We start from the raw sequence: 27,703 nt of genomic DNA on the forward strand, positions 1-27,703 counted from the left end.
ATACACCTTAGCCGGTCTGTGACCTCACTGATGATGCATAAATTGGGGAAGTGAAGCCTCACTTCTTCCTTAATTCTTCTTGCGGCATGGTGGACATGGTGAGTGACAAAGTAACTGAACTGTATGAAATTTTTAACCGAATGAACCAATAAATTACATAAGTTAATAACTGTCTGTGTTTATTTTAACCTGAAAAGCTGTAACTAAACTTAATTCAAACACAAACAAACCTGGGGTAGCATGTGTGAGCATTTACTGGTGGAGTTGTGGAAAAAGCAAACAAGCATGGTTAAATTTAGTTTATACTCGGAAACTAAAAATGGGACAATGGAGCGCTCTCACCCACTTTGTCACACAGATTCAATTATTAACAACCAAAGAAGACTAAACATACAGAGACAACCCTGAACCCATGGCACGCAGCAGAGGAACAGAACAATCACTGGTTGTATGTTTTCACTGGAGGCAAACTCGTTTAGCATACGTGGTCAGCAGCGCCCACCACCCCGACTTGCTGCAGCCTCGATCCACAAAGGCTGTGGAGTCTGAGTATGTGCCTTGAGCACTGCCATCGTAGAAATATAAATTAAAGCTCAAAAATATTCTGAAAACCTATTACACAACAACAAGGTTTCCAGCACTGCTGGTACTTCGACCCCTAATAATAAACACCAGAGCATAAACTGAATGGTTCCAGAACCGCTGTTTGAATGGTCCACTGGTGTCACATGTCATCTGGTATTTACTATCCAACTAATACCTGTGATTCCTTTGAAGCAATCACAGGTATTTACTGTCCAACTTATACTTGTGATTCCTTTGAAGCAATCACAGGTATTTACTATCCAACTAATACCTGTGATTCCTTTGAAGCAATCACAGGTATTGTTATTCTCTTTCATTTCTTCTGAGGAACCTTCAGGCTTGAGGCCCTTCTAACTCCTATACACTCCGGCAGAAACCATTCATTTTTCCGGCATTCGTAAATGTTTCAAATATCCCAAGTTTAAAATACAAAAAATAGGTTTTTGTTATCCTTTCCCATGTGTGTGCGTTGTGTCATGTTAGCATGGAGACAAGTTGAACCTGATTGGCTGAGAACCCCACACTCTACATTGGACTGTTGAAAATTTCAACTTCGAAAACATGTTCAACTATTAATAACTTTCACAAATGTGACGCAAACAATACATACATAGAAATGTAGGAATTTGTGTCCTTTCAGAATACTTTCCTCATCTGGCCCAATTTTAAATTTCATATGAGAAAGTTATTTTTCATCTTTCTCAACTTGCGGGGTGTTTAACTTTAACTTCTGGCTTTTTTGGACCATAATACATTGCTACATTCAGGAAGTGCTCCTGCATCTCATGGTTTAATCCGTTTCCAGATAGAAGTTAGAGTTTTTTGGGCCAGAGCCAGTTGTTTGACATGTGATTTAAAGGCATTTTCTGCCTTCACACTGAATCGGCTCTTTACAAGGTGCAGCTCTGTTGATAAACAAACAGAAGCTTCAAAGGATTTGACCTGTCACTCAAAATGCTTAATTCAATCATTCATTCATGTACATAAAGATTTTTCAGACCTTCATTCTTTTAGAATTTTTTCAAGCATTTCATTATTCAAAATACATTCAAAGGGCCCTTCAATCTTTTAGACCTTCTTACTTCTCCATGCTTTCAGATACAGTAAGAATTTTAGCATTTACCAGGCCTTCCATTCTAAAACTTCCACAATCAATTAAAGATGTTTGCTGAGTTTATCTTTCATATGTAATTAAAATGAAGTTATTCATTTTTTTGCGCATTTTGTTCCATTCACTTAAAGTGGTAAATAAAACAAGCAACACTGTTATATCTACAAGTGGTACACTTGATGCGGTTGTTTAACAAATTTACACAAACATAGAGTATAAACAGTGACTAACTGAATATGTTACTTACTCACACCAGTCTGGTGTCAGTCGTCCGCTGTGTTGGTTTAAGACCCATTTCTTTTTCTCCATAATCTAGCTCACACACTGACTCCTCATCTGCCATGCTCGCTCATTTTTTTACATGTGTGTGAAACGCAAGGAACGATGAGCCACACCCTACACCATGCTGATCAGATTAGAGGGCTGTCTGCCTTTCATAACCCAGGACCTCCTCTTTTTCCTTGTGTTCTCATTCCTCTCAAGTTTACCCTATGCCTCCCTTCTCCCTTTCATCTCTCACTGTGCAACCCCAAACTCCTCTCTTGCCTTAGTGTACAATCCACCCTTCTTTTTATTCAATCTCATTTTACAAAATAGAAGCTTCTTCTCTATTTTATATTACTAATATAAACTGGACCTTGACTATGTAGTGTGTTGACACTGGAAAAGTGCCAAAACTAAGTATACTCTTGGATGCAAATGCACAAACTAAATTAGAGGAGTGGTAAAGAAGGTGAAGGAGCAGGAGCGAGAGGGAAAAAAAACAGTAAGGAGGATGGAAAAGTAGTAAGAGAAAGGGAAGGGTAAGAAAGTAGGAAAACTAGGAAGAACAGACCCAAGGACAAAATCCATACCGAAAGAGGCTTTTATCAGGACCAAGAACTGTCTCATGTTGAAAAATGATAAGCAATAGTTTTGGGCAGGTGCTGACAGGGCAGCTCTACAGAGCTGCATGGGTCCTTCGATTGCTGCATCTTGTCCAATTGGGAGCTTGTGCTGATTATGCAGCTTGAGGGACTTTGCTAGACATCAACCCAAAACAGATTTCTCTGTCATCCATAAATAAATGTTCAGGTTCATCATCAGTTACATTATTTAGTACAGTATTTGTACTGGGCAAAGACACCATATTTGGACTGAAGTAAGCAATGTTTTTCTATTTAAAAATATATACATTCTAGCATACAATGCCTAAAAGGGCTTTACAGGACCAAAACAACAAGAAAATTCCCGACCCCGCCCAAAGCTCTCTAGGAAGTGAGGAAAAACTCCAGAAAAAAATATAATGCATTAAGAAAAAAGGAAGAAACCTTGGAAGAAGCAATTCAAAGAGAGATTCATTCTTCACGAACGCCCGGGTGTGCAATAGGAGCTAGGTAAGCAGTGCTCTTTCTGGGTGTTTTTCAGAATTTGCATTGCTCAGAGTAAAGACTCTTAGAGAAAAAAATATGTTTTCAAGATTATTATAAGTAATCTGTGAAATGTTTCTTAATAACCAAATATTTTTGTTGGAATTGTAAACAAAATGTTCAAGCTGAGGCGACTGGTTTGGTTTGCCAATGATGTCTGAAAAGCCACATGCACACGCACACACACATGCCTCACCCAGATTTGTGTCTGCTCCTCATCAGGGCTGCTGGTTCCCTTTTGCCGCCCTGATCAAACATCGGGTCCACAAATTTAAAGACGTGGGCGGAGCCAAACTGGAGGGTGGAGCTCGAACGCAGAACGGTTGTCTCAGTTACACGCTGTCCATCTACAAAGGTGTCAGCATCAGGGCCGTGGGGGGTCACAGTTACCATACCTTCACTGTGCGTGAGGTTACAGTGGTGGGGTAGAATCCCTGGACCAAGCAGCTGAGGAAAAACATTCACATCAGCACATAGCAACAACACATCACAATCTACCTATTTGCTTATACTGCATTAAAGGCAAAGATGTGAGTAAGACATGGATTAATATGATTCAGGCAGACATGGATTAATATGATTCAGGCAGACATGGATTAATATGATTCAGGCATTCCTGCTTTGTGTAATTGTAAATGAGGTGAGTTTCCCATTAAGGGAACACGGACCTCAGGAAATAATGGCTTTGTTGGTGTTTTCCTGTTTCCACATTCCACTGTGGCTCTTAAAATCTGCAACTTCTTCAATGAAAAGTTTAAAGTAGCAGTCTGCAACTTTTAACAATATTAATCTTTAGTGAATGAAACCCCCCTCATGACCTTTTAGACATTTAACAGGTGTGCTCAGAGGAGCAATTTCAATTAAAATGTATTCCACCAGTCCACCTCAGTTTGATCAAAGAGGTAGCTTTAGGAGAGAAAGAAATGTGTTCTATGCACACAAGTTGGTTTGCACAGCCACGACAGACTTTTCATTGGTGAACTGGTTAACAGTTTATAAATTGCACACGTGGGTTACTAATGTTGATAGTTTTTTGGAAAGCATTTGTGTTGTGTTTGAAACTTTAAAAGAAGGTTTAGGGGGTTGTGGGTAATGGATATCTAGAGGAACAATATGTGATGTGTTTGGGCTAATTACTAGCCACAGCTGTTAAAGGTGCGTCCATGGAACGTCACCACGATTAAAAAAGTGATTTACGAGTGTGCTATGCTGGCCTGACTACTGAAATCGAGGCTTATAACAGTACCTGTAGTTGGCAAAACAGATTTCAGCTCATACTTGCGCATTTAGATGCAGATGTTTTAAAATCCTTAACTTCTTGTCTACATTCAATAAATGAAATTGATGAGTAATAACTTCCTAAATGTAATGATGATTCCACCCAAATACTACTACTTGGCCCTAAAACGCAGGGGCGATCTGGTGCGGAGCCTAGCCTGCCTTCAATAACTTTGAAAACCAGCAATGTGACTCTTCAGATTCGGTTCATTACTAATATTTACATTACTTATGTATGAATAATTTTTTGAGTTAAGTTGTTTCCTTCTTAACCTTAAAACTCAAGATCTATTTTTATTATTGTGTTGTGTTTCATCTCAAAATCCTCAAAAGAAACTATATATCGATGCTGTGAATACTGTGGGCAAAGAACTTTATAAACATCTTTTGTTACTTTTAGGTAAATACGTCTTTGAATGCAGGACTTTTCCTTGAAATCGAGTATTTCTTAAGGATTAAAGAATACTTCTACCAAATAACAAAGCAGGAGCAGTAGACCTTTTATTATCACAGCTGTATTCGTCAGAAATTGATAATCTTTATGTGGACTTTAGATGCAAGTTACCTGAATGGCTCCATCCTCAGTGCAGTCAGAGCCAACCTCCGTAATGCTGTATTGAAGGCGGTACAACTTTGGTTTGTCCCTTGAATCGGACCCGTCTTGATATGCACGCACGCGCACACACGGAGAGAGAGAGAGAGAGAGAGAGAGAGAGAGAGAGAGAGAGAGACAGACAGACAGACAGACAGACAGACAGACAGACAGACAGACACACACATTAGTCGTGGGAAATGTGATTTTGCACAAGAGGCAGCGTTCAAGTTTATAGTCAAATATTCATTGTAACTGCTCTTTTAGTAAACAGGATTCATAAAAGCAAAACAAAGGAAAAACATTTGCAGGTTTGAAGAATAAAAGAAAAAAAACAAAACATTAAAAAACATTTTAAAAACTACTATGAAAATAATAATGTATTAGCATAACTGCTGTTATTTTCTTTTTCATGTTTACTCTCTTATGTACCTTTTAAATGAGACTTCTTCTTCAATGGTAATTTTAGACTAAATAGGTTGAATGAATGACTTTGAACCTAGAAAGGCAAAGCTACTTACAGATTAAGATTATCGCCTCCAAAAGACCCATTTATGAGAATTGTAGATTACACGATAACATTTAAGATTAAAACAGATCTTGTGAATAATAGGCTCCATAGTATCACTTTAGTAGCGTAGCATAGCCTGACTGGTTTGGACATCTGTTTAAAAACAGTTTTTACTATTTAAAGGGAAAAAAAGTCATGCTATCATGCAGAGCTGCATGGGTCCTTTGATTGGTGTGTCTTGTCCAATTGTGTGAATGCTATAGTACAGATGCGAAAAACATGTGGACACGTGGCGTGATCTCAACAAAGAAGAGTTCACTCTGAAAACAGAGCATTTAAAGGTGAATGGACACACAAATATGTATTAATTTGCCATGTCACAACGATGGGACAGCCAGTATGTCTTATATCATCAGAGTCCACGGATATGTGGGAATCATTATGAAATGAAACAGCAGCACTTTTAGGAATCATACCCACAGCAAAATAAATGAGCTAAACAAAAGCCCTTCCACAGTCCCTCACTATGTGCATACAAATGTTTGCTGAGGAGACAGTGGATACTTGGACAACATAAAAAGCTATTCGCTGATGGTGAGAGTCAAGGATTTCACATATGTATCTGTAAAGACTAACTAGTTGGAAAACAAAAAGATGAACTATGGGGAAAAATTACGCAGATTCCTCTATCAGCTGGAACAGCTTACAGAAGACGTGAAGTATCAGCAGAGGATGTGCAGACACTGCTTGATCCTGCCATTGAAAGTGTACCATGCGCTGGGTTAGCAGTGGATGAATCATCTGATATAAGTCATAATGCGCAGGGTGGTGAGGTTTTACAATGGAGAGAGGAATGGAGATAGGAAGGACTTCTGTGAGGACCACTAAGGCATGACAGCACTGGTAATGCACACAGCTCATCAAGTCACTCCAAGGCACCAACACAAACTATTGGCATCTATATAACCTGGAAGTGATGATGTGCATCAAAAGTTGATAGTGTACATTGTGACGTTTACTTTCATTTCACTACATTTAAAAGTTGGTAACATAAGTATTTGCATAAAAAAGTTAATATGAAACATGTTAAATGCAAAGGAGTGGGAAATATTAGACTAAATAGTTAGTTTCTCTGTGCTTCTTTATTTTCATATTCCATACTGGGGGAATGATAAGGAGAGAAGAGGCGCCATTACTGCTGTGTACAAACGGTGTGTGCGCTTGTCTCTGGGAGCGCCCTTAATGTAGCAGAGGTGCGAGTCGAGGGGTGTCTCCATTGTAGAAGCTCATTATTACACAGTAATGGAATGTCTAATTTCGGCTGGCTTTTGTAAACATTGCCTTACCAACAGATCTAGTTAAATTTGTTCATCTAAATTACCCAACCTTAAAGCTAGCTGATAATTTGAATGTTGACGATGAGTCAGAAATTGTAATGCCTAATAACAAGACAATAAAGGTTGTTCTATATATATTGTTTGTGTTTGTTTTTCATGTAGAGGAGGTTTATTAACAAGGGAGCATTGTATACATAACCCACCTTTACTGACATAAAATGTGTTGCCGTGTTTTATGACCCCTTTTATGTCTCTTATCATAATTAATAATTGGTTACTGGTGTGTTGTTTTTGTGCTTCCCAGTGTTCACTTGTGAGAATGGTGCATTGAGAACAATTGAAAGTTTTTATCAAGTGGTTATGGGTTGACTTTCAAGTTTGGTCATAATCGGTAAGAATATGCTTTGGAATTCTATATATTTACCAAACATATTTGCACAGATGTTTGGAAAATCTGGTTTACTACTTGGGTTCTATTTAGATAGCCTATTCAACTTGCTATTTAAAAAACTAACCTGAAAATTAACATAATATAAAACAATATACAAATACATTTAAAATTTATATTTTTTAAATCCCTGCTACAAATTTCTTCGTCTCCCTAGGTGGTAGCCACTTATATCTGGGTGGTAGAACTACCAAAAGATGCATCTTTACATGTAATCTGTGATTAAATATGGAATTATTGTGGCAAATGTGTAATGTGTCAACATTGGTACTATAGGCTCTCTGCCTTTCCCAAAAAGCCCATCAGCCAGTACAACAGACACAGCGCGGTGTGTTAGGTTTTTACCTTCACGGTGGCGATAGGTGTAGTAGGCATAGTGATTCCCTCGCCCTAGGCAGGCAGGCAGGCAGGCGGGTATGAGGGCAAGAGAACACATGCACAAGGCCCCACACACACATGCACCCGGGAGTATGCGCACCCCGGTGCACATACACACACACACACACACACACACACAGACACACAGACACACAGACACACACCATGCCAAAGGAAGGTGGGAAAGAGAACAGAAACACATATTGCAAAAGGTGAAAATGCAGCAAGGAGGAAAAATGCAGCATAGCTTGTTAATTGCGTGGAGGCATACAAACAACTTCACACACACGCAGAAACTAGTTCTAAGAGCCGTCACCTGGCTACAGTCATGAAACACTCAAGGGGTATACTAATTTAAATTGAATCCTAAATGCTATGTTGACGTAAGACCTGCAACATTCAAAGGCTCAAAAGAGGCTTTACTTGTCACTTTTTATTAGACATTTTACCACTTTTTATCTTTTTCTCTTTCTTTCTCATTTCTTTCCTTCTCTCTGTTCAAATAAACAATCTCAAAAATGTCTCATAACTGTATGTTCATTGTCATGTCAAATGTATTTTTCAAAAAAAAATATTCAACAAAATAAATAAATAAAAGCTTAACTGAGGTTACAGCTCAGCAACTTTGTCCGAGTCAAAAAATGATTTGTTCCAATTGTATTCGCAATCAATTTAATCTATGTACGTTATAAATCCTTCCTATGTAAAAATAACACTATATAGATCAATAAACTTAAAATTTGTCAACAATCTTTCACTTCTTTATTCAAACAACGTGTGTATATGTACTAGACATTGGAAAAACATTGAAGTTATATGTTCTTGTTTTGTAGACTGATGTGTTTGTGGTGGAATGGTAGAATACTAGTGTCGGTGCCTGAATTCTACTACCCACAGCGTAAGCTCTGTTATCGTTTAGATGCGTTCATTACAAAAAAAAAATTCTGGTCGATACTTCTTCGCATGCCGCATCTGACTTTCTATATGAAACACACCACACATGACAAGTCTCTTACAAAAGAAATAAAACCATTACTGTACTGAAACAATGTAAACAAACGGCAGTTCAAAACTGTTAATATCTCATATGTGGTAGCATAATGATATTTTTATCAGCACAAATCAGTACAAATATTTCATCATTTGAAGAATGTGGCTGAGCCAACCTCTCATATAAAACAGAGCGACAGGTAGTCTGGAATGAGTGAAGGTGCAGGCAAAGGACAATGACTGAACAAGTGGCTTAGGGTTAGACAACAGCAGCAGCCACAGAACGAAATAAGGTAAGCAATATGTGGCAACTTGACTTTCATTTAAAATGTGTCTTGGGATGACATTTTAATGCAAGTTTAAAGCCCACCACTTAGGTCATACACCGGCAGTGATTTAGGGTGGTACTGCAGGTCAGTATCTCAGAATAGGCAACTGAAGCCCTTATCATGTTGTGTCTCGGGAGGAGGGGGGGGCAACCATGGCAGACTCAGACTGGGCCAGTAACTTAATACACAAGCAGCATTTCCGCTACTCTGTATTACTGGAATACCCACCGTTGTGCCAAATGATAAAGCCACCTAATACCCATATTCCATTCCTCTTAAAAAAAGGGACTAGTATTCCTTGAGCTTGTGCTCATGAGCCTCTTCCATGCTCCCTTCCAAGGGTATGGTAAGATCGACAAGAACCACCTGCTTGGTCCCTTTGGACCAGAGACCAGGAATTTTAGCTGCGTCTTCTTTGCTTCTCGTTGATCTACCTTGTAGAATTTGGACGTTAACCAAACCTGCTAGGTCATGACACAATACGATAGAGTGAGAGGTGGAAAAAGGAAGGAGAGAAGGTTGCAAGTCACGAGCTGGCAAGGGGTTTATCCCCCTGAAATGCTCTGGTGCATTACATCTTTCATATTAGAATACTGCAGCATAGGGTGGAGATCATAAGAAATTAGGGAACTAAACTTGTGGATGATCATTGGAGTATTTGTCTGATAAAAGCCATATTCAGACTTTTGGTCTCACTGTAATCTGCCCATTTGTAGAAATAAAAAACTGTTTCGTCAATTGGGGCTGTACCGGAGCTAGACCAGAAGTATTGCAACACGATATCACATCATCATAAAGATGTCACTAGTAGTTTTTTGTATAATAGAAGAATATTAATCTGTACTAGTCAATTAAGAGTTACAACAGTTAGTGTTGTACTAAAGGAGGACTCGCTGTAGATATATTTCTCTGCAACCTCTCACCAATGAAAGGATATTTTCGATACAGCAAAAAAGACTTTGATGTACAAGTTGCATACCTTTGTGCCACGGTACACATCAACATGTGTACCATGGCACACTAGTGTGCCGTGAGAGATCGTCAGGTATGTCGTGGGAAATTATCCAACTTCACTTTATTACTCCCAAAAAATATCATTTACCTCTGGCCCGCGAGACCGGCAGATTGCTGCAAAAATTCCGAAGCATGCGCTCAAAAAAGGTTGAAATACACTGGTCTAAGTAATAATATATATTGGATATGTTTTAGTGTGCATTCATACATGAATGGGTGTCACAGCTGTGGCTCAAAGGGCAGGACAGAAAGGGGGACCACACAGACTTTAAACCTCACATAGAAGTGAAGAGAGGGGTAGGATGCCCAATGTTGAGTGATTTGTAGAAGGCACAGAATACAGTTAGCAGGCATTTTCTAAGAAGAACACTTCACTCCGAATGCAAACCGAGGTGTGTTGCTTCAGTTGGGTTTCAAGTTTCAGTAATACAGCCTGGAACACACCAAAATTAGTTCTGGAAACTTCTAGGATACAGACTAGATTTAGTTTAGGGAATAAAAGTGGAGCGCTACCAACGACAGGTAAATGCAGACGGTTCCAGTTCAGATATAAGTGGCTTACATATATTGTGGAAATCCTGAATTGGTTAAGAAGATAAACCAAAGTTGAACTACACAAGAAAGAATGGTATGCTGGGAAGGAGCAAGATGTGTCTCACTGATGTCAGTAGAGGTCTTGGTAAATGCCGTTTCCTGTAGAAAGACCCTGTGCTTGTGCTAATGAAAACATTCTTACTACTCATACAATTAATACTAATGCTGTTACTCCTAGTAATGTGGCAACCACAACTATGTACTAGTGCTGCTATTATTACTGAGTACTAGTACCTAACTGCAGCAGCTCCTCCAATATTGATGCTTTTTCCACGTTATGACTAGCATGCCTACAATGGGTGATAAAACATTTGTGTTGTTTGTATGTATGCATGCATGTGTGTTGTGGTCCTACCTGGGCTTAGCTCCACCAGGTAAGGCAGTTTCTCAGGTGGTAAGGAGCTGCTGCCATCTTTACCTCGTGGGACCTTGTCATCCAGTTTTCTTCCCTTCCTGCCTTGGTAGTCAGGAGGTCTCTTCTTTAGCTGGAACACCAGTGCTCCTGACATTTAAACACACACAAATCAGAACACAGTCACACACAAACACAAATGTTGGGAACATGCTGTGATCTCTATACCAAAGTATGATCACCATACCAAATAAAAATGTTGCCCACAACAAAGTTCATGATCTGATGGTCTGTTAATCATTAATTTCCCCAGCCACACTATGTAAATGCTCCAACAGACAACACCTAAAGAGATGGATATCTGTATCAGACTGTACAGTATCAAATTGAATACAAGACAGATAGTGAGATGAATAATTAATTCAGATCTTCATCAGCAACCTCAGATCTATGTTTTTGTAATTTTTCTGGGAAAAAAATAATTCTTTCTTCAGTTTTTGTTGTTTAAGTAATAAAGGATCATCAGATCGACACCCTCTTGTGTCTTATTCCCTTAAGGATTTTTTTTCTTTAGTGGTAAAATAGAAATAAAGTTTGAAAATGCAATTTTTTAGAAATTTGTGTATTCATAACAGTGTGAAATTAAGCCGTTAGTTTATATATTATATTTTATTGCGTATAAGAGTAACTAAACACTATTACAACATACATCAGAAGTTAAGATCCTTGTTGGGCTATTATAATTATATAATTATATTCTTTAGTGTGTCTGACGTAGTTGACACAAATCAAGTTTTTAAGGTAAACATGTGAATTTATTAAACATGTGTTTTAACCTCCAGCCTGCACCTTTACATGGTTAAATAGCACAGATCTTAATCTACATGAATATATAACTCTAATCAATATAGTGTACATTTTCAAAAAATGTTTTTCAGAAAGTGTTTTGTCCTCACTCTCAAGAATCAGTGAAATATGAATGGTATAGTATTAGTTAAGTAGTAAAATAAGTAATAATTGTTTTGTTTTCTATGAGATTAATTAATTACAGTGCTTGACACAATGGAAATGTATACAGAAAAAAACATGAAAAAAACTCATGTTGCTGAATTTAAGTGCATTTTGATACAAAATGTGAGTGTTGCGTGTTGGATATCAAGATTTTGTAAATTGTTACACAAATGACGCTTATTCAGCTGGTTTGGGTGGAGAATCAGCCATGTCGATAAATGTTACTAATAATGTAAAACATGAGTAGCACTCAGACACTTTTATTTTGTCAAAGTAGCTCTCAGAGACAAAAAGGTTGGAGACCACTGATCTAGATTAATAGCTGTTTTTTTGTTTTAAAATAAGCATGTACTTGTTTCTGAGTGGTTATTACCTCTGTCAGCAGGCCATTCCCTAAAGATCTGCAGCGGACACTCTGTATCATCCAGAATCAACTCCTTGCCTGACTTGTCATCTTGCTGCACAAGAAAGCAAATGAACAACAAATCACTTAGTTAACAGGGGATACAGGAATAGATAGGAGTTATAGGAGTCCTTACCCGGGCAATACAGTATTCTCTAGGGTTCTCCTTTTCCAGCCCATATTTCTCCAGCGCCTCCACCACAGCAAAGTCTGCCGTGTCTGTGGTGGACAGCAGAATGGTCTTATAAGGGATGTTAGGCTTCAGGCTGTCAGCATATATTCGGAGTGTACCACCTGAAAACACAAAGCTACATTTTGGAGTACTTGCAAAAACAGCAAAAATCAACATAGCACCCGTACAACGATGAATATCACAGACATATGTACAGTATTTTAAATATGTGGTGTTTTCTCCAAGTGTTTTTGGATTAATTTTGTAAAGGATGTGCACATCAAGGTCTACAAATTATGGCCACCTTACTAAGATAATCATTAACATTGGATAGCAAACATTTGTTTTCACACCTACATGGTTTGGTCCAGTTCAATTGCACTAAAGGTAATTTCCCTCCTTGATACAGTTCATTAAGCAGGGGTGAGTACAACTCTCAGGAGCAGACCAAAACAACTACACCGAGACAGATATGAGGAGGTGAGCTTGGTCCAGCTCCAGTTAACCATGTATTGGTTTTCTCACTCCAATTTCCAGACATTTGCATCATAGATAGTTTAATAACAATTTAGTCCCTGATTTAGATTAAAGCAAATGGACTGCAGGTTTGGAAACATGCTTAGTGTTCTCTTGATGCAACAAGTTCACATATTATCACATTTGTATGATCTCAAGTTAAGAACCCAAACGAACAAGAAACAATAGACTACACAAGAGCAAACAATGACTGGCACTTGATCCAGTTGAAGTTTGTTTCAAGTTATTTCAGAAGAAACTGCACCAGTTGTAGTTCTGCTTAGAGCTATTGTCCTTTTTACATTTCAAAACGTTGATACACTTGTCAGGATCTCTGTGACAGATCAATTCCCTGTCGCGCAGCTTTATGACCAAATTAACAGAAGAGCCTGGATCCCATTGTCAGGATGTGCTGCAGTGCTTTTCTCCATCCCAATTTTTCAACAACCAGCTCAGCCCAGCTCAGCTCAGTTTTGAACCTAATTGCTGTTGATTACTGTGAGTCCTACAGATAGATAGATACACCAAATGAAACAGAAACAGGAAGGGTAGTCTTGGCTAATGGAAATCAACTTGTTTCTGTTTTGCTTTCTCTTTAGTTGAAATGACACCTCAGCATATCCCACAGGGAACTCATCAGCAAAGCAAACAGTATGTGTAGCATTATTACAGAAAAGAAGACTGTGTCCAGGGGACTTCACATTCTCACCACAAGCCTGTGTGTGTGTGTTGATGTGGACAGCAGTTAAAGCTGTTTTGAGTTGTCTGTCAGTAGAACCATCTGTCCGTCTGGTAGAGTTATTATGTAATGCTGGTGTCACACACACTGTGCAACCACAAACTGAAAACCAGTGAAATGTGTGTGTGTAAAATCCAATAGGTTGGGCCTTGCCTTACCTTTATTAAATCAGTTTCAGTCTGATAACCAGTCCGTCCAGGATTACCAGATTTTTCAATCAAAATCACTGATTTTGCCACAACAATTTCCTGAATTTTGCTATGTTTTTCAAGTCACAACCATGTGATATTTGACAGGCATACAGTAACCATAAATGGTTCATAGGTTTTTGCAACAAAAGGTGCAAAAATGGTCTTGTAAAAGCTCAGGGATGCAGCCTGCACACAGAAACATTCAAAGTACCAGAATCAGGCCTTCCATCACTGCTCCTGAACTCCTGCATCCGTTTTTCCAATTTCTGCTGCCGTCTCCTCTTCATCACCACTTCTGGGTTAGAAATGGTCCTTGTGAAACTTGTCTCCGGCATGTCCTTATAAACCTCTGCTGCCAGACGACTGTTCTCCCTGAAGAACAGAAGAGGGAGAGAAGTGAAAGAAATTAGTAAGGAGAGGCGTGAGGAAGTGGAGAGATGGAAGAACACAACGATTAAATATTTTCTCTTCTGGAGTATTTTATGCTTGGCATGCTTGCTCTATCCAGGGACTGAGAAGATGTAATGGCAAGACAGTTCGATGGAAGATGGTAGTGTGTATGTTACCCATCCTCCCGGCTAAGCGTCTGTTCATCTCCATCAGGGATTCGGGCAAACTCCTTGTCCTTCTTCTTTTCTTTTTTCTTCTCCTTCTTGGACAAAGTTCTCCTGAAGTTTTGGATCACTCCATCTTTCTCCTTGTCTGGCCCATTGCTCTGATTCCTCTATTAGAGAAGGAGAATCACCAATGTGCACACTGAACTCAACACCCATTTTTCACAATTTATCTTGTTTTTTTCATGCAACTTTGCAGGAAATACATTATGAAATACAAAATATAGTATTCAGTGATATAAATGTACAAGCATGTTGGCCAACAGCCAGACCAACAGACCTTGGGCAGAATGTCATTCTCGTTTTTGAGGACAAAACGCCCTTCTCGATCGTCTTTGTTCCAGTTCAGTTGAACAACAAGAGGCTTCTCGTCCAGGTCCAGCTGACGCTCTTCTAACACACACACAAACACAACAGTTCATCTGAATGCAAACTAAAAGTGATTATTATTTATTAGCAACATAGTCAGTCATTACATCAAATTTTGACTGTTTTCATTGTGTGTGTATTGTGAAAAGTTTACACTTGTTTGCCAATTAAATTCTGAGATGTTTCCGTAACTTTCCCATAACTATTTCATGATATAATAAATAAGGCAACTGTTACAACTACTATGGCATTGTAAAATAAATGTGTTACTTAAAAAACTATGCAAAGCATTAAACCAAAATTATGGCCACATAAACACCAGAGAGAGACATTCTTAAAACTACATTTCGCTTTCAATGTGACCCTTCAGCAAGTTGCTGCTAGCAAGCTTTTGTCGAAAAAATGTAACCAATATCAATAACTGTGCCAGAATAAAGAATCACAACATGAAGCAGCAGCAGCTGTCACCATCTGATTTCATTTGATGGTAAAAATATATTAATTATTTCCCCTCGTCCAGTTCTAGCTTAATTTGTCATTACAATCATTGTAAAAAAATTCCATTACTTTTCCAGAAATTTAGAGGTATTAATCTATTCCCGTTATTTCATTTCCAGGATTGTCATGACCATAGAAACCCTGCTCCATATCTGACAGGCACTTCTTTGGCATTCAAATCTGTGTATGCCACAACACTTGAAACACTTACAACTAGTTGTCAGTTACAGCCTGTTTAGGTGTCTCCATCACTGTCACTTTGTGAGACTCACCGCCACTAACATGGACCTCATACAGGGAGTATTTTGGCGAGGAGAGCATCCTCATGTCAGGTCTGAACTTCTCAGCTAATGTCTCGATGACGTCCTGAGTTGTCGCTGTGCTGGAGACTCTTATGCATTTGGTAGCAAAGTTACCAGCAACCCGGTCCTGGAAGTAGAACCGCATCACGCCATGAAACTCCAAGTCCTGTTAGAGGAACAGAGTGAGACAGAGAGTTCATCACACACTGCAAACCAGTGCTACATGGTTTAGTATGGAAATCTAATGCGAGTAAACAAATTGTGACCCCCATTTACTGTAAGTAATAATCTATACGGTTTTAACTATAGATAGAGTGTATAGCAAAAATAATACTGTATGCCGCATTGGATATTCTCAAATACATCAAATAAAAGACTGGAACAGTCGTCAAGCCCATTTTACCTGCACACAGTGAACATAGGCATTCAGATTCAGTATATTAGCATTAGCTTTGTCATCATGCCTCATTATTTTAATACCGAGTTCATAAGTTACTGTTCGTAGGGTTAGGGTTATACTGAATGTACTTTCTATTATAAACAACCAAAGTCACTTCTGCCTTTTTATGGCAAGGTGAAGTGGTTCATGTGGCATCTAGTTTATATGTATTGTTTTAAATGCTAAAAGCCAAATGAGGGAGATAAGGCTAATTCAAACAGAAATAATTTTACATTGGTGGCAAAACAATATCTTATTGTCAAAAAACAACTATTAAAAAGCTACACATTCAACACACATCAAATAGAAGCATCCAACAACTGCAAGTTCAACTTTCTCAAGTGTCAAGGATTCTACATGTAGCTGCTTCAAATAACGGTACATTGTGAATTAACCAGGCAACTTGAAAATGTAACTTTGAGCTCTGTAAACACTTGACACACCTAAATGTAATTTAATGTAATCTATTCCCTATTGTAATAATTAGTTGCAGCTGCATTTATATAGTATACAATCTGATTCAGTCATTATCAATGCAGGACTGTATGGGAAGGAGACTGGAGCCCTCTGTGTCATGGGAGGAATGACGAAGCACTGGCTGACAACCAGCAAGTGAAGTGGTCACACACCACACACAGTGGTGTGTGACGACGGGAAGACAACGCTGTTTCATCATTCACTGCGCTGACCTGCCAACACAGCATCAGCTTCTTAGCACCAGCTGACTTCATTGGCATGGCACATCAACAGAAGGCAGTACGTAATATGCCCCACACTACCAACTACTGTGCAAGTGTGTGTGTGACACCAATTTCCCCTTCAGATTTATAATATCAATTGCTTAATTTGAGCTTCTTCCCTTCTTTTTCTCAGAGCAAACATGTTTTCTAAGGTGTATGCCAGTGACTGAGGCTCTTTGGATGGTATATGCTGTATGGCTGAAGGCAGACATAATGTTTTGTACTTCCAACACCTCCCCCGTGGCAAGGCCTAATATAGACTCACAAGTATGTTGAAATAACTTTGTCACAGATGATTTTAGTAAATGCATAAGTTGGTACACTCTACATACATTAAATGACCAGTAAAGGTTTTTCCTCTTACACATGATATGACTTGGCACATTCTGAACCTTGAGGCAAACTAAAAAAACACAGACATTTAATAATAATAATATGGTCAACAGTAGTACATTAGACATGCCACTTTGTTTTTCCACTGGTGCCAGCTCAGAACAGTGACCATCGCAGTAAGACAACAGAATGTCCACTAGATGGCACAATGGTTGTACTTGTGAGCTGCTCAATACACAGGCAAGATGGCCCTCCTTCTTACCTTCTTTAGAGTCAATAAATCGTCCCCCATGTTTGTAAAGTAAAGAGACACAATGCCTCTCTTGATACTTTCCCTCCAACTTCCAATGTGCACGGCAGAAGGCGTGCTAACAGACACGAAAGGGTTGGTGTGTGTAATCTCAAAGCAACACACTTGCTTTGTGGTTTTGCATTCTCACTTCATTTAGTTTTTTAATGACTCCCCCCCTCTCTGCATTGTGTGTGAGAATGATTCCACCGCCTATGTCACACACACTGTATTCCACTGTCCACGCTGTACAATGTGGCAAGCCTGTGATATACAGTATAGGGAACCGGTACTTGGCTGTGCTGGAGTTGTGTATTCCTTATACCCTGTGGATTGATTTCTGAGGTACGGAACGTTAACGGAGGTGGTGACACATTCAAAATGACTTGGCATAGGTTGCTTCCTGTTAAGTGACAATAAAGGTGTTTCCATAGTTGTCAGTTTGAGTCACTCTGTTGAGTAGAAAACTGAACAGAAAATGGTCATGACTTATGTTCCAAAGAAACTGACTGATAAATGTGGAGAGAAACAGAATGAAAGAATAAGGGACAAAATGTTGTCCCTCCCAATGCTGATAGTTACAGTAAAGCAGAGTGGAAACACAGAGCATAGTTTCGATAGGCTTGGGTGGAGCAGGGAATGTGTGGATGTGTGTGTGTGTGTGTTTGGTGATTTACTGCTGGAATGTGGGTCATCGAGGGTTGCCGTTGTCAAGCTTGCGTAACCATTGGTAACCGTTAGTGTGGAGACACTAGGCCAGTTATGTTCACACATAGTGCAGTTTAGATACACATGTGGATAATTCACACATTGCCAAGTACAACTAAACTGTGTTTCAACCTCCATACTCATGATTCAGTCCTGCACTTCTATATCTACATGCCATGGTCCAGTTCGTCCAAACAGGCTGTACAGGCACCGACGAGTAAGCCATGCATCAGACATTGGCTGTTATCAAGTGACTTTGGTCTCCTGTCATTTGTTTGCTCAGCTTGAACAAACCCATATCAACAACAGTTAGGCTGACTCAGTATGTTGATGTTCAGTCAGTCAGAGTGCTCTCTGAATGGGTGAATTGGGCATCTTTTCAAAGTTCTTGTGTGAACCTATTCAGCTATTCCACCATCGCTGCCTACAGATTTCACCTCAACTTCTTCTCACTCCATGCAACCATGATAATGTTAGCCGACCAGGTCAAATGCTGTCCGTCTTCTACACATGGAATCAACTCACACATCATCAAAACCCCTAGCACGATCCAAAACTCTCTGCCAATCACTACTGAAGCAAGTGCAGTCAACACTAGTACTGTCAGTCAAAATAAAGATCCAAGGTTTTCTGTCATCTGAAACAGCTTAACTCTGACACAATATTTCTGCAGGAAACTCAACTCAAAACTAAAATACAATTTTTACCTAATGATGTTATTGCTGATGAAATATGGATTACCTTATAGTTTCAGGCACACTGAGGCAGACCAAAGTGTTTCTAATAAATGTCTATGCAGCTAATTTCGACAATATTGAATTCTCTAATAGATACCTGATTTTAATACCCAGTTGTTGCTGAAAGTGTTCCTACAGTTGTCATCTGAGCCATGTTTTTCTTCTGTTTAAGGTAACATAATTATCAATTAATTCTGTACCATATTGGGAATGCATTTCAACCCTCCCCTTATATTGCCATCTTCGGCACCCCATGACTCACGCCAATTTAACACCTCACAGAAGGAAGTGGTCATGTTCACCTCTGTGCTTGCTTGACGCCGCCTGCTCCTGCATTGGAAATGCCTTACCCCTCCCTCCATTTTGCAATGGCTGAAGGATACAATGTATTTTCTTAGACTCAAGAAAATCGAGTACACTATGACAGACTGATAGGTTCTATCAGAGATGGCAACCATTTCTGTCTTGCTTCACAGATCTACAGGCTATGCCAGACCAGTGACTGAAAACCTGAACACTCAACAGTTTTACTTTTTCATTTTATTTTACATCCCGGCGGGCCAGGACGGGGTTGAATGGATGCAGGGTTTTATGACTGCGGGGTTGGGTTGGGTCTCTGGGTGGGATGTCCTCTCTTTGTTTTTGCTTTTTTGTTTCTCTCTTCTCTCCGTCTCTTTACCACAGCCTGTGTTTGGAATTTGTAGTAGCCTACATTGCTGTTTGACATCATCCTGTAAAAACTGTTTACCCTATGAGATCATTGCATCAACATAACTGTTGCCATCATGAGCTCTACTGCTCTACTACCTGTACCTCATATTGCCTATTTTACCTCAGGGTCTAGGCCTCCTATAATTGTATGCGCAATGTCTAGTAAAATGTTTGCTTCAATAAATACAATTTAAATTTTCATCTTAATAGTAATAATTAATAGTCTGGTTATTTTAAAATAATGTCTCCCATATTGGGAATACATTTACAACCCTGCCCATTTAATGGTATCTTTGGGACCCAAAACAACTCATGTCGTTGTCTTTAACTCTAGTGGAAATCTTGTTACCCTCCCTCTGTCTCATACTGTTTGCTTTAACTTTTATTTACTCTAAATTTACTCTTAACTGGTAAATACGAGTAGGAAACCTGGGATATGGTCTATTCTAATATGGAAGTAGATGCAGTTGTGTGTATGTCCAATACAACCCTCCTAGTTGACTGTGTCAGACAGAGACGTCACTGACTCAAGAGGAATCCTCATACTCACACCATCCCCCAATCCCAACCAGCACACCCAAAGTAGGCCAAAAGTATAGCTGTTATCAGTTAGATAAAACATGAGAAGGGAGAGGGAATGCTTGTGCATGTGTGTGAAAGCTGCAGGCAGACACTGTGAGCACTGTATATTATTGGTTTATCAATATTCTACCCATATTTACATCTGCTGATAATTCAGTTTCAGGTATTTTGCCCCTGGTTGAGCCTAAGGTCGGTTACACACAGTCGTCCTTCGCCGTAAAGCACACTAACAAGATCTTCAAAGAACACTATGTTTCTCTCATTTATCACTCTGCCTTGCTAATATGACAGTCCATTTAAAAGTAATGCCCTAATGATCCTAATCAAATTACTAAGTCTGTAAAAGGCCCTTTTTGCAGACCATCAAAACTAGGGATGAAGATGAACTATTTCACTATTAATCGCACTTATTAAAAATCATGTCTAGAATCTGTAAGATTACCATTGCTAAGCCTAGAATCTGGTTTAGCAAAGGTAAGAACCCTTAAGATTTATGTGGGTAGTCACTTCTCAGTACAATTAACAAAGAATTTCCAATATTGCCCCAGAAAATCCACATGGCACTTTAAACGTTTGTGTGTATGCCAACTAGCTACAGCCTGACTGAAAATGTCTGCGGGGTTTGACATCAAAGTCTTATATCCACACTGAAAGAGGGGATTATTATTTTGGTAGTCTGGGAGCATTTAGGTAACTTAAAAATGACCATATCTTACAAATGACCATGAAGACAGATGGGAGGCTAGGGTTAGGGGTGATGAGGGGTGAATGGGGAGAAATATCAAGGGGACAGTGTTACAGGAGGGTCAACAACAAATTGTAGAAATGTCCCAATTGTTGTACTTTCAAAGAGTGGGGCAGGGGGGAGGAAGGAGGGTTAGTAGAGGCCGAGGATTAGGGCACTGGGTGAGGTGAAGGGGGTGAAATATCAGGGGAGAGATGTTACAGGAGGGTTGGCAAGAAACATTTCAAGAGGGTGTGTGCGTTTGTGTGGAGATGCCACGATCACCATTCCTATAACTGCCTGGAACAACGGCAACTGTCAGCAATGACAGAAATAATGAGCTTCTCTTCACCCCGCCAGGCTGGCTTTAGCAGTAACCATTGACAAAGGTTACCTAGTTAGCATTTAACTTGAGCTCTACACAGCCTTCTACAGGAGAATGAGATCCAGCAGTGCGAAAGTCTTCATTGATGAGGAGGGTGCCCGAAAACGGAGAGTAAGAATGCTGCATGGGATAACCAGGCCTTCAAAATCTGCCCATTATACCTCTGGTTGAAAGGTCTCCAAGGAGAAGTCAAATGTCATATACTCTGTGTCTAAGAGTTAACAACCAAGTGTTGCAAAAAAAAATGTCTGTGTGTGTTTGTGTAGGTGTACAATATAGGGAGTGCTGAATTGCTCCATGAAATAATAAACTCATTGGCCATATGGTAATCTCCATCTCAACTCTGAAGGCTTTTCTGTCTCATTTGCTCCTTTTATAAGTTAACATAATTTCTTTTTCACATCAGTATACTGGTTGTGGGCTATAAAGATGATCAGGTGTTGATGTTGATCAACTAACCAGACCTCCATTTCCCAAATATAGGTTGAAGTCTTACAAAATTACTTGAAGAACAAATGCAGGGGTTCTGTTTGTATTGATACGATTCACTGTACCAATTACAGCACCTTCCATACAACTGGAATTCTAATAATAAAAATACAAATGTCACTGAGTTAATAGGAATGTTAAGTCAATCATTTTAAACTACCCAAACCGCTCCAATGTGTCGTAGAATTGCTTGTAACCTGGCCAGTTGTAATTCTTAAGTGATATAAGTACGCCCTGTCAGAACGAATAATCTAGCCTTAGTGTAATTAAGAACGTATATTCAATGCCAAATGAATCCCGAATTCCCGCACTAATATAACGATGGGGAAACTTAAAACTTCTTATTCTAAATAGAGATTTGGCAATCTACTTTCAGAATCAACCAATTAGAGACCAAATTATCACTAGCAATAAATACTTTTATCTTATGGAGTCAGACAAACGAGAAGATTTAAACACAATATTAATAATTTCCCGGTGCCTATTTGGGAGAACCACGCCTTCTCTGCACCAGCGGTTACCGTCATTGGACTAAGGGCGGGACCTCCAGGTTTTATACATGAAGCTAAACTTAACTCACGCAAACATGGCATCAATAGAATGTTAAGTGAACAGGCAACATCTGCTACTGCTGTTATGTGACAGCCAGAGCGTTAATCACCTGGTTGTGTGACATCAGCAGTTTCAAAAAGCGCCGACGATCAGTGATGCATTTAGATTCATCCACTATCTAGAGCATTTTTTGATGCTTTTTCAAAAGTAATGTGGATGGTACGACACAGAGAGAAGGGAATATGGGCCCAAAGAAATGAATTTAGTTCCCAGGTCAATATTGATGCAGCCCCACCTGCAGTAAACTGGGGGATTCCTCACTAAGAAAGCGTTCTTTGTTAAGCCTGGCTTTGTTTGTTTTCTCTCAGATTGGGGAAATCACCCCTTTGATCACATCCCTGCAGAGACAAATGAAAGACAGGCAGACCAAAGGAACGAAATATAAATGTTACACAATTAATATAACAATCAATTCCCCCAAAATAAATATCAAACTCATCTCATTAATATTTTAAAAAATTTACATCCAACATTTTGCTAATTCAATTCAAGTAAAAGTGCCCGCAATCTGCAATCAACAACAAAAAGGCATTGTAATGATAAGTCAATTTCAGAAAGAATCACTGTGCAACCTCAAATTCAGAAGCCCAACATCAAATCATCTTGCTGAAAAAATTAGTTCAATACAAGAACAACCAAAACTTGCAATCTGAATCAAATCTCATTCAAAACACCCAAGCACATACACACAATCGCTCCCTCTTCCTCTCTCCCCTTCTCTCTCTCTCTCTCTCTCTTAGGCCATGGGTCTATGTGTGTCCTGAGTGGGAACATAGTTCTTCGGCATTCAGATCACTTGTACATCACTGTCAACAGAAAATATAAAACTGCCAAAAAACAAAGCGTGGTGGAACGTTACGTTAGCAGCGGTACAGAAATTACTTAAAAATGAACAGTTACAAATTCAATTTCAAGTTAGTACTACAGAAACACGTTTGGCGTGCACTCTAGGATGCTTTCGCTTTTAGTGTTGGTGCAGAGCAGTTGTACAGCTGTGATAAGCCATTTCTATGTTGTTTTACCTGGTGTAGGAAAAAAAAAAAAGAGAGTTCCTGCTCCTCTGTTTCAAATAGATTATACACATTTTCATCACTTACAAGCCATTTACATCTGTACTAGGATACCAACGTTGTTTTGGGTTAGAGTGTTGTGATATAATGAAGTAATGCCTCTAGCACTCTACATTATGGGGCATCATTGCGCAGTAGTGTGAGAAGCCAATAGCAAGTTTTGATTAGATAGCAATACATGAAATAAATAAATAAATCAGGAAAACACTTTCTGGGGCTGTATTCAGACCAGTGGTTCCTTCATATTGTTCTGATTTGGGCAATAATATTTACAAACAAGGCTCGATTGGATTTGTGTTCAAACAGTTACACTGACCAACGGCCCAAAATGTGTAAACTAATGCCAAGTGCGTGTAGACTGTTTTGGGTTTTGGTCAGCATTGAACAGAAAGGTAACCCCTTCTTTGGAAGATGTTTCCTTCTTCGCAGAGACAATATCACCAATCGAAAATGGAGCATCAGGAGCATGTGTGCATTTGTTTGTTAATGTCTTGCTGATTTAGCAATGTTAGGTACATACATAGGTACATTTCTCTGATGGCGACATACAACCACATATTCACAAAAAGGTTCTATTCTGAGAACACATCAGAATAGAATGATTAGATATTTATCATATTGGTATGCTTTCAGACATTGCCATCATAATTATCATTCTCAAACTCTTTCATATCGAATACAGTACAGCAAGTGAGCTGTATTGGTTTACTAAGCTACTCCTTGGGGCCTGGATTACCCTATCTGACAACAATTCAAACAAAGTGAAACATCAATATTAATAATTGGGGCTGTTTTTCAGTGGTGACATTGGCCAAACTGAAAGCAGCCTTTGTTGGTGGATTAGTAACTGGATTAGCGTTTTATTAAAACCTGACAGAACAACATGAAATCACAGACAAATGTTCAGACACATGGGCGCTGGTGTCCACTTCCACAGTGTGGCCATGGTAGAAAAACAGCTGAATGACTACGAATGCTAACCACCAATGGAACACGAAACCACCACGCTCCTGAATGCCACTATGGAAACTGCTCCAGCTAGGTGTCATGTTGCCAAGGCTGGTCTGTTGTGCCCAGTAAGGAAGGAAAGGGTCCTCTACTGCTGCAACTGTCTGCAGTGGAATAAAGAAACCAACAAATCTACCAAGTACACCTACTTTAAACACACACAATACTTTCAGCTCCAACACCTGAATTGAAAATTGAAAATTAACACTAGAACTCCAATTCATTCTTCTACATCCATTGTGCGTACTTTTTTTTATTTTTTGATCACTTCCTCCTCTTTGCTGGCCTGGATGTCAGACATTACATTACATTACGGTCATTTAGCAGACGCTAAACCCCTACCCCCCATTACAGAGGGGAGAGCAGTTGGGGGTTCGGTGCCTTGCTCAGGGGCACCTCGGCAGGAACTCGGACCGGCGACCCTCCGGTTCCCAAGCGGAAGCCCTACCGACTGAGCTACTGCCTCAGGTGTTCACTGCATACCTGGGTCTTAGAGCTAGAGTTGCAACAGGAACTGGCTGGACAAAGAAATTGTGCCGTGCAAGAAATGCACAAGTATTGCACACTGACACTTACTTAATTGGAAATTCTCAGAGTCTTAGTTATGCAATTCAAAAGAAGCTGACCGTCTTCAAAATAGTCAAGTATGGCATGTAGTCCAGAATCAACTTTCAGGTACAGTGGTGATTTTCAGACTGTGCTTATTCAAACATGCCGCTGCCATGCTGGCATGGACAGGGCAAGGGACAGTCCAGTGGATGGCGGTAATGCAACAGCATGGATGCAAACCACCAAAAAAAAAAAATCAGAAGAAGAGGAGTGGCAATGTTCTTTTTTCCAGCACCATTGTTCTTTCTTCATATCTAATCTTCAAAGCGAGCCAAATGGTTTTTGTGATTCAACTGAATCAGAGCGCCGCATCCAAACTAGGGCTGCACCTAACAATTACTTTTTCGATTAGTCAATTAATCTACAGATTTGTATTACATAATTAATATAACAATTAAGGTCTCATTAATATTCCAATATTTACTTCAATCATCTTCTCTTGAAAACAAATGTAACAAATCAAAGTATGCACTGGAATATTCCATAACAAATAATAGTCAGTTTTGACTAATAATCTCTGTTTTACAATCCAACATATTGCTCATTCAATTTAAGTAAAAGTGATCGAGTGCAATCTGCAGTCTAACAACAAAAATAGGGAATGTAATATTTAAGTCATTCAAGAAGCATCCTCAAGTTTATCAGCCCAACATAAAATCATCTAAAATTTGTTATTAATACATGACATGTAAAAGTCAACAGAAAATATAAAATGGACGAATAACAATGCATGGTGTAACATTACATAAGCAGCGGTACAGAAATTACTAAAAACATTGGCCAGTCAAATTCAATTTCGAGTGACTGCTTCAAACAGAAACACGTTCCTCCTGTTGCTCATCCAAATGTATCATGCTTGGTGGGCGGGGACACAAAGTAAACAGGACTTATGGGTTGTGTCTATGACTTATGCCGTCTTGCCTGCCGCCTTGACAAAGTGCTCTGGGATGCTTTCACTTTAGGTGTTAGTGCAACAACTTCTAAAATCAACTCACATTTTACACTAGGCATCCCATCAACGATTCAAATACATCAGCGGAGTCTTGTGATGCACTCACGAATATTGTGTAAATATTCACACAAAGAAGTACGTGGGAATCCAATGCTATGGTTTTGTCCCCCCTCGCTAAGCAACATCTACAGCCAAATACTGAATCCCCCCTCCCTCACTCACTCATTCCCCTCAGTGACTCACTCCCTGCCTCACTCACTCACTCCTGGTCTCAGTGATGTCAGCCCCGGTCACTCATCACCACTGTGCTACTGCACTGCTGTGTGTGTGTGTGTTGTGAGTTGAGGCCATTCTTATGAAACCGAGTGAACAGCTAAAACCAACAAATAAGAGTAGGTGGAGCAGAGTGTAGGGAAGTCCCTGCACTCACAAGGTCATCCACACAGTTTCATTGTATTCCTGTTCAAACCCTGCAGATGGATATAGCTGATATGAGTGTGGAGGAGTTCCTATGGAAGGCTGCATTTACATGCAATTTGTTCAATGACAGAATCATTAACCATATTCACAGACTGAAAGCTAAACCACAACATTTTTCAACTTTCTCATCATTTCAACACACAGCCAGAATGTTTGAGGCCCCTGTCTTCTCATTACTGAGTGTGCGTGTGTGCCTGTGTAAGATTCTATATCTTCTTTTGACATTAGATAGATAAGATAGATAAAGTAGATACAATAGATACGATAGATACTTTCTTCATCCCAAAATGGGAAATTGATCAAAATTATTTGGACACTGACATTATTCAATGTTGATATTTCTTCACCAAAGTATTTCATTTTGACATTACTACTGTAGTTCAGTACAAAATAGAAATATACAAAGCGTTCAAAGAGGTCAAATGCATTATTCTCTTAAAACTTGCCTGTCTGGAGGGAATGACCCAAATTCAGATTCTAGAGCATTACTTTGTGAGCATTTAGAGTCAACATTTGTCTTATGGTAAATATTGTGATTCCCTTTTCAATGTGCATCTCTTCATTTCTTCTTATACCTTAGGACAGATGAACAAGCATGCATTTCTTGCATATAATCAGAGGGGAATGTTTTGAGTTTGCGTGTCTGATAAGTGTTTCTTAACACCGGACATGAGCTGTGAACCTCCTCTGTCCCGCAGATTGATCCATGTGAAATTCCTGTACATCCCTGTAAGACCATCATTTCATAAATTGAGGTAACGGACCTAGAATATGGAACCGTGAATCGATTTATAATGTATTTACAGATTACTGGTTGGTCTTTTTTCTGCTATTTTACTGTAAAGAGCAATTAACAAAGTAGCCCAAGAAGTCTGAGATCAAGTGCTGCGTGTACGTATTTTTTTGGACTCTTACTCTGTACCCAAATCTAACATTTGGCAGCTACCACTGATCATAGTAAACTGTGGTTCCCAGTAATTAGGCATATTTCCCTGTAGTTTCCCTATTTCTATACATTGATCTGCAGCAAACCCATGGGAGCTGGTTGCGAGCAATGCAAAACACTTGTAGTTATTGGTACTTCACAGAATG

The 27,703-nt window shown here is 39.3% G+C and overlaps 1 protein-coding gene across 6 annotated transcripts in view; it reads right to left on the reverse strand.

The window, feature by feature from the left end:
• Positions 1-27,703, reverse strand: part of afdna (afadin, adherens junction formation factor a) — an 84,399-nt gene that overhangs the window by 49,649 nt on the left and 7,047 nt on the right. For 4 of the 6 annotated variants that reach the window (XM_076168020.1, XM_076168018.1, XM_076168021.1 and 1 more), the window contains exons 2-10: positions 15,714-15,909; positions 14,855-14,967; positions 14,527-14,684; positions 14,172-14,332; positions 12,479-12,636; positions 12,313-12,397; positions 10,932-11,078; positions 4,949-5,043; positions 3,302-3,552 (exon numbers count right to left, since the gene is read on the reverse strand). In XM_076168020.1, the coding sequence (XP_076024135.1) occupies positions 3,302-3,552; positions 4,949-5,043; positions 10,932-11,078; positions 12,313-12,397; positions 12,479-12,636; positions 14,172-14,332; positions 14,527-14,684; positions 14,855-14,967; positions 15,714-15,909 (1,364 nt within the window). The remainder of the gene's footprint in view (positions 1-3,301; positions 3,553-4,948; positions 5,044-10,931; positions 11,079-12,312; positions 12,398-12,478; positions 12,637-14,171; positions 14,333-14,526; positions 14,685-14,854; positions 14,968-15,713; positions 15,910-27,703) is intronic. The other 2 variants (XM_076168022.1, XM_076168019.1) reach the window with 1 other exon arrangement.

The sequence above is a fragment of the Genypterus blacodes genome, unplaced genomic scaffold (assembly GCF_046128005.1).
Source record: "Genypterus blacodes isolate CSIRO-AG114 ecotype Tasmania unplaced genomic scaffold, CSIRO-AGI_Gbla_v1 ptg000185l_1, whole genome shotgun sequence".
NCBI lineage: Eukaryota > Metazoa > Chordata > Actinopteri > Ophidiiformes > Ophidiidae > Genypterus > Genypterus blacodes.